The sequence below is a fragment of the Salmo salar genome, chromosome 19 (genome assembly GCF_965601325.2).
Source record: "Salmo salar chromosome 19, fSalSal1, whole genome shotgun sequence".
In the NCBI taxonomy this organism is placed as follows: Eukaryota; Metazoa; Chordata; class Actinopteri; order Salmoniformes; family Salmonidae; genus Salmo; species Salmo salar.
In genome coordinates, this window is record NC_138309.1 from 72,568,353 (window position 1) to 72,588,012 (window position 19,660).

The following is a 19,660-nucleotide window of genomic DNA, read 5'->3' on the forward strand; positions in this document are numbered from 1 at the left end:
TACATGGCCCCGTCCATCGTCCCTTTGATGCGGTGAAGTTGTCCTGTCCCCTTAGCAGAAAAACATCCCCAAAGCATAAAGTTTCCACCTCCATGTTTGACGGTGGGGATGGTGTTCTTGGGGTCATAGGCAGCATTCCTCCTCCTGCAAACACGGCGAGTTGAGTTGATGCCAAAGAGCTCCATTTTGGTCTCATCTGACCACAACACTTTCACCCAGTTGTCCTCTGAATCATTCAGATGTTCATTGGCAAACTTCAGATGCGCATGTATATGTGCTTTCTTGAGCAGGGGGACCTTGTGGGCGCTGCAGGATTTCAGTCCTTCACGGCGTAGTGTGTTACCAATTGTTTCCTTCGTGACTATGGTCCCAGCTGCCTTGAGATCATTGACAAGATCCTCCCGTGTAGTTCTGGGCTGATTCCTCACCGTTCTCATGATCATTGCAACTCCACGAGGTGAGATCTTGCATGGAGCCCCAGTCCGAGGGAGATTGACAGTTCTTTTGTGTTTCTTCCATTTGCGAATAATCGAACCAAGTGTTGTCACCTTCGCACCAAGCTGCTTGGCGATGGTCTTGTAGCCCATTCCAGCCTTTTGTAGGTCTACAATCTTGTCCCTGACATCCTTGGAGAGCTCTTTGGTCTTGGCCATGGTGGAGAGTTTGGAATCTGATAGATTGATTGCTTCTGTGGACAGGTGTCTTTTATACAGGTAACAAGCTGAGATTAGGAGCACTCCCTTTAAGAGTGTGCTCCTAATCTCAGCTCGTTACCTGTATAAAAGACACCTGGGAGGCAGAAGTCTTTCTGATTGAGGGGGGGGTCAAATACTCATTTCCCTCATTAAAATGCAAATCAATTTAGACAATTTTTGACATGCGTTTTTCTGGATTTTTTTGTAGTTATTCTGTCTCTCACTGTTCAAATAAATCTACCATTAAAATTATACACTGATCATTTGTTTGTCAGTGGGCAAACGTACAAAATCAGCAGGGGATCAAATACTTTTTTCCCTCACTGTAGGCCCTAATCTATGGATTTCACATGCCTGGGAAGGGGAGCCGCCATGGGTGGGCCAGGAAGGGGATAGGCCCACCCACTGGGGAGCCAGGCACAGCCAATTATAATGAATTTTTCCCCACAAAAGGGCCTTATTACAGACAGAAATACTCCTCAGTTTCATCAGCTGTCCGAGTGGCTGGTCTCAGACGATATCGCAGGTGAAGAAGCCGGAAAGGAAGGTCCTGGGCTAGCATGGTTACACGTGGTCTGAGGTTGCAAGGCCGGTTGGACGTACTGCCAAATTCTCTAAAACGATGTTGGAGATGGCTTATGGTAGAGAAATGAACATTCAATTCTCTGGCAACAGCTCTAGTGGACATTCCTGCAGTCAGCATGCCAATTGCATGCTCCCTCAAAACTTGACACATCTGTTGCATTGTGTTGTGTGACAAAACTGCACATTTTAGAGTTTCCTTTTAGTGTCCCCAGGACAAGGTGCACCTGTGTAATGATCATGCTGTTTCATCATGTTCTTGATATGCCACACATGTCAGGTGAATGAATTATCTTGGCAAAGGATAAATGCTCACTGACAGGGATGTAAACAAATTTGTGCACAACATTTTAGGGAAATAAGCTTTTTGTGTGTATGGAACATTTTTGGGATATTTTATTTCAGCTCATGAAACATGGGACCAACACTTTACATGTTGCGTTTATATTTTTGTTCAGTATATATGGACTTCAGGAGAAGTATTTATATATACATTAACGGTCAAAAGTTTTAGAACACCTACTCATTCAAGGGTTTTTCTTTATTTTGTATTTGAACTTTCTCCATTTATAGACAATTTGTCCTACCGTGGATTGATGAACATCAAGGTTTTTAGAGATACTTTTCTAACCCTTTCCAGCATTATGCAAGTCAACAATTCTTAATCTTAGGTCTTCTAAGATCTCTTTTGTTCAAAGCATTGTTCACATTCTTGTGAATAGCAAACTCAAATTTTGTGAGTGTTTTTGTTGGGCAGGGCAGCTATAACCAACACCTCCAATCTCATCTCATTGATTGGACTCCAAGGTTAGCTGACTCAAATTAGCTTTTGGAGAAGTCATTAGCCTAGTGGTTCACATACTTTTTCCAATCTACACTGTGAATGTTTAAATGATGTATTCAAAATAGACAAGAAAAACACAATCGTTTGTGTGTTTTTAGTTTAAATGCACTATGTTTGTCTATTGTTGTGACCAAGATGAAGATCAGATCAAATATTATGACTAACTTATGCAGAAATACAGGTCATTCCAAAGGGTTCACATACTTTTTCTTGCCACTGTATGTTATAATAGTATGAACTTTCTGTAAATTTTTTTTTTTAGATAAACACAAAAACTCACTTTCCCGTCAGCCCATCTTTTAGTATCAGAATTGTTGCAGAAGTGCGAACCCTGCCCATCAGGGACACCAGGCAGGTTAAAGCAACTACTCAAAGTATTTGAAAGATTTTAAGTAGTATATGAACCCAGGTCTGGTACTATGTGTAGGTTGTGGACACCACTGAGTGTACAGTGTTTAGAATAGCATTGCGTGTTAAAGTATTTGTCTTTTTGTGCATGTGTATGTGTCCAGGGAAGGATTGTTGCAGTGAAGGAGCTGGACTTTGAGATCAGCAATGGACACTACGCACTTATCGTCACAGCAACGGACCAGTGTCCCATCCATGCCCTCCGCCTGACTTCCAGCACCACGGTGATGACAATGACACACACACATACTCACACTACATGACAGTAACTCTTTTTACACTGAATGTTCATCATAACATGCAGTTATAATTTAATTGTTTTATCAAGGTAATTTACTTATAAATCAGCCTCTTTTAAGCCATTCGCTTTGCGACAGTTTTGGCTGATAGCCACGCTTCCCAGCTTGACTTGAGTTTGCCTTTAAAGACTCTGGGGTATTGGGTTACATATCCACAGCTGGGAAGTCCCACCTGCACTTTCCTTCACTGGTTGGACTGTCCGTCAATTCGGTTTTACTATATCTAGTTTAATTTTAAAAAACGTGAACATTATTTGTCGATGTGAAACAAAACCACATTGTGTTCATCACAGACAGACAACTTTTATAGGAGATTAAAGCTAAGATCGTAACGAATTCATAGAATGGCTAACCAACTCTGAGTTTCAGTAGGGGAGGGACACAAGAATGAATGAAAGCCGTGAACCATAAATAATGTACATTTGTCCTAACCAAGTTATATGATAATTTATTACAGTAATAAGGCAGCTGAAATCTTATAGGATGTAATTTGTAAAGTTGATTGTAAATATATGTACATTATCATAAAAAATATTCAGGCCTTATTCACTCATTATTCATGAATAGGTTCTATCATATTTTCATATTATTTACTATTTATTGGATCTTTTGATTTGAAAAAGCTGAAAATCTGAAATTTCTAGCAGTATACAGCATTACTAGGTACTGTTCATGGCCCTCTCATGATAATTGTTTTATTCTGGCATTGGAATCATCCTATTATTCCTAACAGGTTAATAGTTTATACACACATCATATTGTACTTGCAATCTGTGACATTTGCAGGCGTTTTTGTTTAGTCAAATTAATGACCACAAAAATGTTTTCCAAAAAGTTAACTATCCCTTTAATCACATCATAAACATCAAATCAAATGTTATTTGTCACATGCGCCGAATACAACAGGTGTAGACCTTACAGTGAAATGCTTACTTACAAGCCCTTAACTAACAATGCTTTAAGAAGTTAAGAAAAAAAGATCAATAGAAAATAAAAGTAACAAATAATTAAACAGCAGCAGTAAAATAACAAGCAAGGCTATATACAGGTGGTACCGGTACAGAGTCAATGTGCGGGGACATCGGTTAGTCAAGGTAATTGAGGTAATATGTACATGTAGGTAGAGTTAAAGTGACTATGCATAGATTATGAACAGAGAGTAGCAGCAGCATAAAAGAGGGTCTGCACAGCCCTTTGATTAGCTGATCAGGAGTCGTATGGCTTGGGGGTAGAAGCTGTTAAGAAGCCTTTTGGACCCAGACTTGGCATGCCGGTACCGCTTGCCGTGCAGTAGTAGAGAGAACAGTCTATGTGTAATGGCTGTCGTATAGAAGGGACCAAGGCGTAGCGTGTTGAGTGCTCATAATTACTGTTTATTAAAGTCAGAACACTAAAGAAAATAACAAAGAGAAAACGATCAGCTAACAGTTCTGTCAGGTACTGAAGACTACACAGAACACATTTAAACAGAATACAACTGCCCACAAACACAATAGAAAAACCCCCAACTTAAATATGATCTCCAATTAGAGACAACGCGAACCAGCTGCCTCTAATTGGAGATCATCCCAAAAAACTCCAACATAGAAATAGAAAACTAGAACATAGAAAATATGGAAAAACTACCCAAAACACCCCCTGTCACGCCCTGACCTACTCTACTATAGAAAATGACATCTTACTAGGGTCAGGACGTGACAGTACCCCCCCCCCCCCCCCCCCCCCAAAGGTGCAGACTCCGAATGCAACTAAAAACAACAAAACAAACCACAAAACAAAAGGGAGGGTAGGGAGGGAGGGTGACAATTGTCTATGGCGGCTCTAGTGCAGTACCCAGAACCTTACTATCCAGCAGATCCTCCAGCAGAGGAGGCGGCTCCGGTGTGTAACCCCCGCTCCGCCCGCAGATCCCTCTGTACCACCGGACTGTAGATCATCGCCGGAGGTTCTGGGCTGCAGGCCGCCGCTGGAGGTTCTGGGCTGCAGGCCGCCGCTGGAGGCTAAGGGCTGCAGTCCGCCGCTGGAGGCTCTGGGCTGCAGGCCGCCGCTGGAGGCTCTGGGCTGCAGGCCGCCGCTGGAGGCTCTGGGCTGCAGGCCGCCGCTGAGACTCTGGGCTGCAGGCCGCCGCTGAAGACTCTGGGCTGGGGAACATCTCAGGAGGTTCCGGTCTGTAGGCTGTCTCATGAGGTTCCGGACTGTAGGCGTCTCAGTGGGTTCCAGACTGTAGACCGTCTCAGGGGGTTCCGGACTGTAGGCCGTCTCAGGGGGTTCCGGTCTGTAGGCCGTCTCAGGGGGTTCCGGACAGTGGATCGTCACTGCAGGCTCCGCTCCATGGATCGTCACAACAGGTTCCGCGCCATGGATTGTCACTACAGGTTCCGCACCATGGATCATCTCTACAGGCTCCGGGCCATGGATCATCCCTACAGGCTTCTTGCAATGGATTATCCCTACAGGCTCCGGGCCATGGATTGCGTCTGGAGGCTTCGTGCCATGGATCATCCCTACAGGCTCCGGGCCATGGATCATTACTGGAGGCTTCGTGCCATGGATCATCTCTACAGGCTTCACACCATAGGGAGACGCACTGGAGACCGGGTGTGCAGAACTGGCACAGGGTATACTGGGCCGTGGAGGCGCACTGGAGGGAGAGTGCGAGGAGCAGGCACAGGACGTACTGGGCTATGGAGGCACACTGGATGGAGAGTGCGAGAGGCAGGCACATGCTCACCACGATAATCACAGGAAGTTGGCTCAGGTCTCACCCCTGACCCCACCAAACTACCCGTGTGCACCCCCCAAAATATTTTGGGGGGCTGTCTCTCGTTCTTCCCCGGCAGGCTTCGATATCTGTCCAATACCTGGCCCCAAGTCCAGTTTATCCTTTCTCGCCACTCCTCTATAGACCAGGTATCCATCTCCTCTTGGGCACGCTGCTTGCTCCAATTGTGGTAGGCAGTTCTGTAGCGGCTGTCGTATAGAGGGGACCAAGGCGCAGTGTGCTGAGTGCTCATAATTACTGTTTATTAAACTCAGAACACTAAAGAAAATAACAAAGAGAAAACGATCAGCTAACAGTTCTGTCAGGTACTGAAGACTACACAGAACACATTTAAACAGAATACAACTGCCCACAAGCACAATAGAAAAATCCCCAACTTAAATATGATCTCCAATTAGAGACAATGTGAACCAGCTGCCTCTAATTGGAGATCATCTAAAAAAACTCCAACATAGAAATAGAAAACTAGAACTAAACATAGAAATAGAAAACATAGAAAAACCACCCAAAACACCCCCTGTCACGCCCTGACCTACTCTACTATAGAAAATAACATCTTACCAGGGTCAGGACGTGACACTATGACTAGGGTGGCTGGAGTCTTTGACAATTTTTAGGGCCTTCCTCTGACACAGCCTGGTATAGAGGTCCTGGATGGCAGGAAGCTTGGCCCCAGTGATGTACTGGGCCATTCGCACAATCCTCTGTAGTGCCTTGCGTTCGGAGGATGAGCAGTTGCCATACCAGGCAGTGATGCAACCAGTCAGGATGCTCTCGATGTTGCAGCTGTAGATCCTTTTGAGGATCTGGTGACCCATGCCAAATGCTTTCAGTCTCCTGAGGGGGAATAGGCTTTGTCGTGCCGTCTTCACGGCTGTCTTAGTGTGTTTGGACCATGATAGTTTTTTGGTGATGTGGACACCAAGGAACTTGACACTCTCAACCTGTTCCACTCCAGCCCCTTCGATGGGAATGGGGCGTGCTCGGTCCTCCTTTTCCTGTAGTCCACAATCATCTCCTTTGTCTTGATCACATTGAGGGAGAGAATGTTGTCCTGGCACCACACGGAAAGGTCTATGACTTCCTCCCTATAGGCTGTCTCATCGTTGTTGCTGATCAGGCCTACCACTGTTGTGTCATCAGCAAACTTGATGATAGTGTTGGAGTCGTGCCTGGCCATATAGTCATGAGTGAACAGAGAGTACAGGAGAGGACTGAGCACGCACCCCTGAAGGGCCCCCGTGCTGAGGATCAGCATGGCGGGTGTGTTGTTCCCTACCCTTACCACCTGGGGGCGGCCCATCAGGAAGTCCAGGATCCAGTTGCAGAGGTAGGGTCCTTAGCTTTGCAATGAGCTTTGAGGTGTTGAAAGCTCAGCTGTAACTCAATGAATAGCCTTCTCACATAGGTGTTATTTTTTTCCAGGTGGGGAAGGGCAGTGTTAACTGCAATAGAGTTGCATCATCTGTGGATCTGTTGGGGCGGTATGCAAATTGGAGAGGGTCTAGTGTTTCTGGGATAATGGTGTTGATGTTTGACATGCGTTTTTCTGGATTTTTTTGTTGTTATTCTGTCTCTCACTGTTGAAATAAACCTACCATTAAAATTATAGACTGATCATTTCTTTGTCAGTGGGCAAACGTACATAATCAGCAGGGGATCAAATACTTTTTTCCCTCACTGTAGTGGTAATCTGTCTGACCCTTCGGCCTTGTGAATGTTGACCTGTTTAAAGGTCTTACTCACATCGGCTATGGAGACCGTGATCACACAGTCGTCCGGAACAGCTGGTGCTCTTATGCATGCTTCAGTGTTACTTGCCTCGAAGCGAGCATAGAAGTAATTAAGCTCGTCTGGTAGGTTCGTGTCAGTTGGCAGCTCGCGGCTGTGCTTCCCTTTGTAGTCTGTAATAGTTTGCAATCCCATGCCACAACAACGTCATCGATGCACTTATTGATGAAGCCAGTGACTGATGTGGTGTACTCCTCAATGCCATCGGAAGAATCCCGGAACATATTCCAGTCTGTGCTAGCAAAACAGTCCTGTAGCTTAGCATCTGCTTCATTTGACCACTTTCTTATTTACCGAGTCACTGGTGTTTCCTGCTTTAGTTTTTGCAGGTAAGCAGGAATCGAGAGGATATAATTATGGTCAGATTTTCCAAATGGAGGGTCGAGGGAGAGCTTTGTACGCGTCTCTGTGTGTGGAGTAAATGTGGTCTAGACTTTTTTTTAACATGCTGGTAGAGATTAGGTAGAACAGATTTGAGTTTTCCTGCATTAAAGTCCCCGGCCAATTGGAGCGCCACCTCTGGATGAGCGTTTTGCTGTTCGCTTATGTCCATATACAGCTCATTGAGTGCGGTCTTACGTGCCAGCATCGGTCTGCGGTGGTATATAGACAGCTACTAAAAATATAGATGAAAACTCTCTTGGTATATAGTGTGGTCTATAGCTTATCATGAGATACTCTACCTCAGGCGAGCAAAACCTCGAGACTTCCTTAGATTTTGTGCACCAGCTGTTGTTTACAAATATACAGAGGGCGCTGTTCTATCCTGCCGAAAAAGCTTAAAACCCACCAGCTGTATGTTAGTCATGTCGTCGTTCAGCCACGACTCGGTGAAACATAAGATATTACAGTTTTTAATGTTCAGTTGGTATGATATACTTGCTGTTGTTTGTCTATTTTATTATCGATTCATTGTACTTTGGCTAATAGGACCGATGCTAAAGGTAGATTACCCTCTCGGCGGCTGATCCTTACAAGGCACCCAGACCGTCGTCCACGATATCTTTGTCTTTTCCTCCTGCGAATGACATACGTATAGACCAGGGGTTCCCAAACTTTCTCCCGCCTTCCAGCATTGGGGAACACCCCCTCCTCCTCCGCCCATGCCATGTCGATTTCTATGGGCTCAAGCGTTGTTCATGACACAAATGGTTTATACCCCTCTTGCTGGTGAAGAGAAAATGATGTAGGTTTAAAGCATATATCCTGCAATTCTACACATTTTGTCATAGGGTGCAGAGAACATTTTGCAGTTTTAAACTAATTTTCATGGGCAAGTTGATCTGGGCATTTCTGACCAGTTATAAATAACTCTCTAAGGTATGACTGACATGACATAAGGAAAACAATTTCAGCTATTTCTACTATCACAATTTTAAAGAGTAAGTTGAAAGCCGAACTGAGTCCCACTCCCCCCAAAATAATAACAATATACAGTCGAATTCGGAAGTTTCCATACACTTAGGTTGGTGTCATTAAAAGTCGTTTTTCAACCACTCCACCAATATCTTGTTAGCAAACTATAGTTTTAGCATGTCGGTTAGGACATCTACTTTGCACATGACACAAGTAATTTTTTGAACAATTGTTTACATTCACTAAGTTTACTGTGCCTTTAAACAGCTTGGGAATTTCCAGAAAATTATGTCATGGCTTTAGAAGCTTCTGATAGGCTAATTTACTTAATTTGAGTCAATTGGAGGTGTACCTGTGGATGGTTTTTAAGGCCTAGCTTCAAACTCAGTGCCTCTTTGCTTGACATCATGGGAAAATCAAAAGAAATCAGCCAAGACCTCAGAAAAAGAATTGGAGACCTCCACAAATCTGGTTCATCCTTGGGAGTAATTTCCAAACACCTGAAGGTACCATGTTCATCTGTACAAACAATAGTACGCAAGTATAAACACCATGGGACCACGCAGCCGTCATACCGCTCAGGAAGGAGACCCGTTCTGTCTCCTAGAGATAAACGTACTTTGGTGCGAAAAGTGCAAATCAATCCCAGAACAACAGCAAAGGACCTTGTGAAGATGCTGGAGGATACAGGTACAAAAGTATCTATATCCACAGAGTGCTATATCGACGTAACCTTAAAGCCCGCTCAGCAAGGAAGAAGCCATTGCTCCAAAAACCGCCATAAAAAAAGCCAGACTACGGTTTGCAACTGCACATAGGGACAAAGATCTTACTTTTTGGAGAAATGTCCTCTGGTCTGATGAAACAAAAATAGAACTGTTTGGCCATAATGACCGTCGTTATGTTTGGAGGAAAAAGGGGGAGGCTTGCAAGCCGAAGAACACCATCCCAACCGTGAAGCACGGGGGTGGCAGCATCATGTTGTGGGGGCGCTTTGCTGCAGGAGGGACTGGTGCACTTCACAAAATAGATGGTATAATGAGGGAGGACAATTATTTGGATATATTGAAGCAACATCTCAAGACATCAGTCAGGAAGGTAAAGCTTGGTCGCAAATGGGTCTTCCAAATGGACAATGACCTCAAGCGTTTTTCCAAAGTGGTGGCAAAATGGCTTAAGGACAACAAAGTAAAGGTATTGGAGTGGCCATCACAAATCCCTGACCTCAATCCTATAGAAAATCTGTGGGCTGAACTGAAAAAGCGTGTGTGAGCAAGCAGGCCTACAAACCTGACTCAGTTACACCAGCTCTGTCAGGAGGAATTGGCAAAAATTCAGCCAAATTATTGTGGGAAGCTTGTGGAAGGCTACCCGAAACGTTTGACCCAAGTTAAACAATTTAAAGGCAGTGCTACCAAATACTAATTGAGTGTATATAAACTTCTGACCCACTGGGAATGTGATGAAAGAAATAAAAGCTGAAATAAATCATTCTCTATACTATTATTCTGATATTTCACAATCTTAAAATAAAGGGGTGATCCTAACAGACCTAAAACAGGGATTTTTTACTAGGATTAAATGTCAGGAATTGTGAAAAACTGAGTTTGAATGTATTTGGCTAAGGTGTATGTAAACTAGAGGTCGACCGATTATGATTTTTCAACGCCGATACCGATTATTGGAGGCCCAAAAAAGCTGATTAATCGGCCGATTTAAAAAAAAAAATGAATTTATTTGTAATAATGACAATTACAACAATATTGAATGAACACTTATTTAACTTAATATAATACATAAATACTATCAATTTAGCCTCAAATAAATAATGAAACATGTTCAATTTGGTTTAAATAATGCAAAAACAAAGTGTTGGAGAAGAAAGTAAAAGTGCAATATGTGCTATGTAAAAAAGCTAACGTTTAAGTTCCTTGCTCAGAACATGAGAAGATATGAAAGCTGGTGGTTCCTTTTAACATGAGTCTTCAATATTCCCAGGTAAGAAGTTTTAGGTTGTAGTTATTATAGGAATTATAGGACTATTTCGCTCTATACGATTTGTATTTCATATACCTTTGACTATTGGATGTTTTTATAGGCACTTTAGTATTACTAGTGTAACAGTATAGCTTCCGTCCCTCTCCTCGCTCCTACCTGGGCTCGAAGCAGGAGCACATCGACAACAGCCACCCTCGAAGCAGCGTTACCCATGTAGAGCAAGGGGAACAACTACTCGCAGTCTCAGAGCGAGTGACGTTTGAAACGCTATTAGCGTGCACCCGCTAACTAGCTAGCCATTTCACATCGGTTACACCAGCCTAATCTTGGGAGTTGATCGGCTTGAAGTCATAAACAGCGCAATGCTTGAAGAATTGCGAAGAGCTGCTGGCAAAACGCACGAAGGTGCTGTTTGAATGAATGCTTACGAGCCTGCTGCTGCCTACCATCGCTCAGTCAGACTGCTCTATCAAATATCAAATCATAGACTTAATTATAACATAATAACACACAGAAATACGAGCCTTTGGTCATTAATATCGTCGAATCCGGAAACTATCATTTCGAAAACGAAACGTTTATAATTTCAGTGAAATACGGAACCGTTCCGTATTTTATCTAACGGGTGGCATCCCTAAGTCTAAATATTCCTGTTACATTGCACAACCTTCAATGTTATGTCATAATTATGTACAATTCTGGCAAATTAATTACGGCCTTAGTTAGGAATAAATGTACTTCACACAGTCCTCAATGAGCCAGGCGGCCCAAACTGCTGTATATACCGTGACTGCTTGCACGGAACGCTAGAGAATTGACACAAATTCATGTTAGTAGGCAATAATAACTAAATATGCAGGTTTAAAAATATATACTTGTGTATTGATTTTAAAGAAAGGCATTGGATACGTACATTGGTGCAACGACAATGCTTTTTTAGCAAATGCGCTTGTTAAATCATCACCCGTTTGTCGAAGTAGGCTGTGTTTCGATGAGAAATGAACAGGCACCGCATCGATTATATGCAACGCAGGACACGTTAGATAAACTAGTAATATCATCAACCATGCGTACTTAACTAGTGATTATGTTAAGATTGATCGTTTTTTATAAGATAAGTTTAATGCTAGCTAGCAACTTACCTTGGCTTCTTGCTGCCCTCGCGTAACGGGTAGTCAGCCTGCCATGCAGGCTCCTCGTGGCATGCAATGTAAGGCAGGTGGTTAGAGCGTTGGACTAGTAACCGGAAAGGTTGCAAAAACGAATACACGAATCCCCCCTGAACAAGGCAGTTAACCCCCTTTCCTAGGCCGTCATTGAAAATAAGAATGTGTTCTTAATCTGACTTGCCTAGTTAAATAAAGGTGTAAAAAATAAATGTAAAAAAATCGGTGGCCAAAAATACCGATTACCGATTGTTATGAAAACTTGAAATCGGCCCTAATTAATCGGCCATTCCGATTAATCGGTCGACCTCTAATGTAAACTTCCGACTTCAACTGTATATGGACCCCCGCTCCCCCCCTGCCGACCCCCACAGTTCGGGAACCACCGTTATAGACCATAAAGATCTCTATTCAGGTTGTTTCCACCGGTCTTTTCCAGGTGTTGGTGAATGTCCTGGATGTGAACGATGTGACCCCCACCTTCCCCAAGCCCTATGAGGGGCCCTTTGAGATAACAGAGGGCCAGCCGGGGCCCCGGGTCTGGACCCTCAAAGCCATCGACCAGGACTCTGGACTCAACGGCAAAGTGGAGTACAGCATCACTGCCGGAGACCCCCAGAGTGAGTAGGGTGTTTGTGTGTGCGTGGGTGTGTGTGTGTGTGTATGTGTCTTTGTGGGGGAGGGGGTGGGGTGTATATGCGGGTGATTTACTATCCATGTGTGCATGTGTGTGTGTGTGTGTTTGCAGTATAAGGCTAGTAACGATCTAATCATGCTTCCCCTCTCTTGCTCTTGCTCTCTCTTTTTCTCTCTCTCTGTTAGATGAGTTTGTGGTATCTCCAGTGGAGGGAGAGCTGCGTGTGAGGAGAGATGTGGAGCTGGACAGAGAGACCACACCCTTCTATAACATCACTGTCATGGCCAAAGACCTGGGAAACCCACCACGCACCAGCATTGTATGTTCATACACATGTTCACAGAAACACACACACGCACAGACATGCACTGAGCCTGTGGTGCTTCCTGCTGACATGCTCAGACACTTATATGAACACAACACATGTGTGCGTCCACAGACAAACACACACACACACTAAGACCAAGTGTGACACTTTCCTGTGTCCTCTCCATCTCTCAGGTGGTGGTGGGTGTCCATGTGCTGGACATCAATGACAACGACCCCATGCTGTTGAACCTGCCCCACAACACCAGTGTAAGAGAGGGGGCGTCCATCCACACCTCGGTGACCACGGTCCAAGCACGGGACATGGACAGTGGACGCAACGCCCTGCTCACCTACAACATCACTGCCGGAAACCACGATGGAGCTTTCTACATCAATGACACTGTGAGAGAGAGAGAGAGAGAGAGAGAGAGAGAGAGAGACAGGGAGGGAGTAAAAGGGGCAGAGATAGATAGAGAAGTGAGAAGAAGGGCTTGTTCTGAAAATGTAGACAAAATAAATTGATAAAAAGTCAGGAGCTAGGTTTCCATCCAATTGGTGACAGATTTTCATACGAATATTCTAAAATCCCCATCAAGAAAATATGCAAATTTTCCCACCAGTGGTTTCCACCAAGCGGAAATGTTGCAGATAAAAATCAGCGTGTGATAACATAGTGCACACAAAATGTAATTTTTCACTTAACTTTTCATGTACCAAATAAAAATTGAAAATTTGATGTGTTTCCATCACGTTTTGGGGCGCAGGTAGCCTAGTGGTTAGAGCGTTGGGCCAGTAACCGAAAGGTTGCTAGATCGAATCCCCGAGCTGACAAGGTAAAAGTCTGTCATTCAGCCCCTGAACAAGGCAGTTAACCCACTGTTCCTAGGCTGTCATTGTAAATAATAATTTGTTCTTAACTGATTTTCCTAGTTAAATAAAGGATAAAAAAATAACACTAGTTTTGTCACAAAAACTGTTGAAATAAATAGCAAATGTGCCTACTCTAGTCTTGGCACGTGCGCTCTAGCCAACAGCTCGCAGATACAGTGCGGGTAGGCTGTGTGGGTTCACTAGACTACATGATGAGATCATTATGGATAAGAGTGAGTATATGTTGATTTGTCAAACGTCAGTCAAGCATCGATCATCATGTCACCAGAGTAAGACTCAATATTTATTGTAAAGGAGCATCAAGCTCATCACCGTGCACTTTCACCACTCTGTGAAGTTCATCATAATTTATTTCATCTGTAGCCTAATAAACTGCATGATTTCTCAGAATTTACTCCAATATGGTGGTTATGATATTAATACTTGTGCATAAAGGCGTTTCCACCAGCATTTTTTGCATATTTAATTTTACCGACACAAAAAGATGCCACCATGTCGAACAAACAAATTATCTGTCGCCATATATTAAATTGTACCAAACTTCCTTTTTCCATCTTCGCTGTCGTGATTTTTTTTTATATACGGTATGACTTAAAAACTGTGGATGGAAACGTGGTTATAGAGAGGCATTGAAAAGGGAAGGATATGGTATAATTGATAAGTCAGGTCTATCCTCCATCTTGTGCGCAATCACTCCCCCCATGGTCTCTCTATCCCCCTCTCAGACAGGGATGGTGCAGGTGAACAGGCCTCTGGACAGAGAAAGGGTGGGGGAGTACAGACTGACCATCACCGTTAAAGACAACCCTGAGAATCCCCGCATCGCTCGCCGGGTACTGCTCCACACACACATGCACACACACACACACACACACTCTCACACTCACTCACTCTCAAATAAGTCAGGACTGATACTGGACCACTCAGGAACCACTCAACACCTCTTGGAAAGCCATTCTGGTGTGTTTTTGGCATTAACATTTATGGAAATGTCTCGCTGAAAAATAAACTCTTATCTGAACTGAGGTTCTCAGAAGACTGAGGCGGGTTTTCCTCCAACTTTTTACCTGGGCTTTGCTCTTTTCATTTTTAGTTTGACCCTGACAAACTTCCCAGGCCCTGCCGTCTACAAGCATACCCATAACCTGATGCTGCCGCCACAATACTTAAATACAGAGAGTTTCACTCAGTGTTGTGTTGTATTGGATTTGACCCAAACCTGTCGTTTTTAATTTAGGTCAAAAAGGTTATTTCTTTGCCGTGTTGTCTTGCAGTGTCACTAAACGGCCTTGCTGCAAACAATGGATGACTTAGAATGTATTTTAACACTTTACACTTTATCATACAGGCCAGTAATGTGGAGTGAATGCAATGTTGTTGATCCTCTGTATTTTCCAGTATTGTGATATGGATTTTTGTCCATATTGCCCAGCTCTACATACATGGCATTATTCAATGGCACACATGTGCCTCTCAAATATTGCATGGAATGACAGCTATTTGCTTTTTTATTGACAACATTTCTCACCTTGTTCCCTGCCCCTCCGTCCTATCCTACCCCATTCACCCGTCCCCAATCCATCACTCTCTCCCTCCGTCCATCCCTTTCTCCAGGACTCAGACATGCTGGTGATCACAGTTCTGGATGATAATGACAACAGGCCCATATTCACACAGACCAGCTACCGGGCTGAGATCACTGAGAACTCCCCCTCAGGTACCAACCTCACTGGTGTGTCTTTCTGACTTTCTCTCTGTATCTGTCACTCGGTGCGTTTGGTTGGCTGGCGGGGGAACTGTCTTGACTGTCTGGCTAGCTTGCTGGAGGGCTACAGCGCTGGCTGAGATTTTGTGTCACTGATCTATACACATTACCCCATAATGTCAAAGTGGAATTTTGTTTTTAGATTTTTTTTACAGGAGAGACTTTATCATGAGTCTAGCATACGGGGTACGTGAGAGACATACAAGGGTCAAGGCAGCAGCAAAGATTCCACACGAGCCTTTGCGTGAGTCAAATTGTGAACAGCTCCCGAGGAGGAGACAGTGCCAGGTGTCCAGGTGCATAAAGAACAGAACCCAAGACACCTATGTCACCTGCAAGCAATCGTTTTGTGGGAAGTGTGTCAAGCAAAGGAAAGTGGTAAAGATGTGTCGACTGCTAGGACAAGGGCTAACCGCTAAATGAAATCCAACGGATGACATTGCGTGAAAACGCAGACCGTATAAGCATGAGCAGACAATAATTGACTATTTTTGACTGTTGTAATATCGACACATTCATTGTAATGCCATTATTGCTTTGTGCTGATTTTCACTATTTATCAAGCACACTTGACGCATAAAATATATATATATATATATATATATATATATATATATATATATATATATTTTTTTTTTTATAAATATATATATATTTTTAAAATAAATAAATATATAAATATATATATATATAGTACCAGTCAAACGTTTGGACACTCCTACTCTCATTCAAGGGTTTTTCTTTATTTTAACTATTTTCTACATTGCAGAATAATGGTGAAGACATCAAAACTATTAAATAACATATATGGAATCAAGTAGGGCTCCTGAGTGGCACATCGGTCTAAGGCACTGCATCTCAGTGCTAGAGGTGTCACTACAGACCATGGTTTGATTCCAGGCTATATCACAACCGGCCGTGGTAGGGAGTCCCATACGGCGGCGCACAATTGGCCCAGCGTCGTCCAGGTTAATGTTTGGCCGGGGTAGGCTGTCATTGTAAATAAGAATTTGTTGCCTAGTTAAAAAAAGGTTAAGTTTAAAAAAAATTGTAACCAAAAAAGTGTTAAATATATTTTAGATTCTTCAAAGTAACCACCCTTTGCCTTGATGATAGCTTTGCACACTCTTTGCATGCACTCTTTGCATTCTCTCAACCAGCTTCATCTGGAATGCTTTTTCAACAGTCTTGAAGGAGTTCCCACATATGCTGAGCACTTGTTGGCTGCTTTTCCTTCGATCTGCGGTCCAACTCATCCCAAACCATCTCAATTGGTTTGAGGTCGGGTGATTGTGGAGGCCAGGTCATCTGATGCAGCACTCCATCACTCTCCTTCTTGGTCGAATAGCCCTTACACAGCCTGGAGGTCTGTTGGATCATTGTCCTGTTGAAAAACAATTCACAGTCCCACTAAGAGCAAACCTGATGGGATGGCGTATAGTTGCAGAATGCTGTAGTAGCCATGCTGGTTAAGTGTGCCTTGAATTCTAAATAAATCAGAGACAGTGTCACCAGCAAGCACCCCCACACCATCACACCACCTCCGTGCTTCATGGTGGGATCCACACATGCAAAGATCATCCGTTCACCTACTCTGCGTCTCACAAAGACACAGCGGTTGGAACCAAAAATCTCAAATTTGGACTCATCAGACCAAAGTACATTTCCACCGGTCTAATGTCTATTGCTCCTGTTTCTTGGCCCAAGCAAATCTCTTATTATTATTGATGTCCTTTAGTAGTGGTTTCTTTGCAGCAATTCGACCATGGAGACCTGATTCACTCAGTCTCTGAACAGTTGATGTTCAGATGTGTTTGTTACTTGAACTCTGTGAAGCATTTATTTGGGGCTGCAATTACAGAGGCTGGTAACTCTGATTAACGTATCCTCTGCAGCAGAGGTAACTCTGGGTCTTCCTTTCTTGTGGCGGTCCTTGTGAGAGCCAGTTTCATCATTGGGCTTGATGGTTTTTACGACTGCACTTTTCCGTATTGACTGACCTTCATGTCTTAAAATAATTATGGACTGTCGTTTCTCTTTGCTTATTTGAGCTGCTCTCGCCATAATATGGACTTGGTATTTTACCAAATAGGGCTATCTTCTGTCTACCACCCCTACTTTGTCACAACACAACTGATTGGCTCAAACGCATTAAGAAGGAAAGACGTTTTTAACAAGGCACATCTGTTAAAACCTGTTGGGGCTAGGGGGCAGTATTTGCACGGCCGGATAAAAAACGTACCCAATTTAAACTGGTTACTACTGTTGCCCAGAAACGAGAATATGCATATAATAGATTTGGATAGAAAACACTCTAAAGTTTCTAAAACTGTTTGAATGGTGTCTGTGAGTATAACAGAACTCATATGTCAGGCCAAAACCTGAGAAGATTCCATTCAGGAAGTGCCCTGTCTGACAATTTGTTCTCCTTCTGTGGCATCTCTATCGAAAATACAGCATCTCTGCTGTAACGTGACATTTTCTAAGGCTTCCATTGGGTCTCAGAAGGCGCCAGAAAGTGTAATGGAGTGTCTGCAGTCTCTGGGCGAAGTACAGCAGCTCTGTTTGTGAGTGGTCAGGCTGGGAACAGTGACACTGGAGATGCGCGTTCATGAGAATTCTCAATTTTTTTCTTTCAGCCTTTGAATGAATACAACGTCGCCCGGTTGGAATATTATCGCTATTTTACGAGAAAAATAGCATAAAAATGGATTTTAAACAGCATTTGACATGCTTCGAAGTACGGTAATGGAATATTTTGACATTTTTGTCACGAAATGCACTCGCGCGTCACCCTTCGGATACTGACCTGAACGCACGAACAAAACGGAGCTATTTGAATATAACTATGGATTATTTGGAACCAAAACAACATTTGTTGTTGAAGTAGAAGTCCTGGGAGTGCATTCTGACGAAGAACAGCAAAGGTAATCCAATTTTTCTTATAGTAAATCTGAGTTTGGTGAGGGCCAAACTTGGTGGGTGTCAAAATAGCTAGCCGTGATGGCTGGGCTATGTACTCAGAATATTGCAAAATGTGCTTTCGCCGAAAAGCTATTTTAAAATCTGACACCGCGATTGCATAAAGGAGTTCTGTATCTATAATTCTTAAAATAATTGTTATGTATTTTGTGAGCGTTAATCGTGAGTAATTTAATAAATTCACTGGAAGTTTGCGGTGGGTATGCTAGTTCTGAACATCACATGCTAATGTAAAAAGCTGGTTTTTGATATAAATATGAACTTGATTGAACAAAACATGCATGTATTGTATAACATAATGTCCTAGGAGTGTCATCTGATGAAGATCATCAAAGGTTAGTGCTGCATTTAGCTGTGGTTTTGGTTTTTGTGACATATATGCTTGCTTTGAAAATGGCTGTGTGATTATTTTTGGCAGGGTACTCTCCTGACATAATCTAATGTTTTGCTTTCGCTGTAAAGCCTTTTTGAAATCGGACAATGTGGTTAGATTAATGAGAGTCTTGTCTTTAAAATGGTGTAAAATAGTCATATGTTTGAGAAATTGAAGTTATAGCATTTTTGAGGTATTTGTATTTCGCGCGGCGCGATTCCACTGGCTGTTGACAAGGTGGGACGCAAACGTCCCACCTTGCCCAGGGAGGTTAATTAAAATGCATTCCATGAAGCTGGTTGAGAGAATGCCAAGAGTGTGCAAAGCTGTCATCAAGGCAAAGGGTGGCTACTTTGAAGAATCTCAAATATAAATTATATTTTGATTTGCTTAATACTTTTTTGGTTACTACATGATTCCATATGTGTTATTTCATAGTTTATTCTACAATGTAGAAAACAGTAAAACAAATAAATACCCTTGAATGAGTTGGTGTGTCCAAACTTTTGACTGGTACTGTGTATATATTTATATAATTCCACAAACTCAATTTATTGATCCGTTGAATTGGTGTTTTTTTTGTTTTTATATAGCCTACAGTAACAAACTAATGAAAATGCTATGTTATTATTTTAAATAAATAGAACATCTTATTCCAATGTTACCTCATGAACACAACCAGATCATTTTTTTTCAAGATTTTCGAGCATGATTTTTGAGCATGTTTTGAAACATGTTATTTACACTTTTAAAATGTTGCAGTCAGAATGACTGCTCATTAG

At 42.8% G+C, this 19,660-nt stretch overlaps 1 protein-coding gene across 1 annotated transcript in view; it reads left to right on the top strand.

The window, feature by feature from the left end:
* The window catches only part of LOC106579432 (cadherin-23), a 692,150-nt gene that overhangs the window by 567,564 nt on the left and 104,926 nt on the right, over window positions 1-19,660 (top strand). The window contains exons 39-44 of the mRNA XM_082965932.1: window positions 2,634-2,753; window positions 12,361-12,541; window positions 12,744-12,877; window positions 13,060-13,269; window positions 14,484-14,591; window positions 15,373-15,475. Coding sequence (XP_082822058.1) covers window positions 2,634-2,753; window positions 12,361-12,541; window positions 12,744-12,877; window positions 13,060-13,269; window positions 14,484-14,591; window positions 15,373-15,475 — 856 coding nt within the window. The remainder of the gene's footprint in view (window positions 1-2,633; window positions 2,754-12,360; window positions 12,542-12,743; window positions 12,878-13,059; window positions 13,270-14,483; window positions 14,592-15,372; window positions 15,476-19,660) is intronic.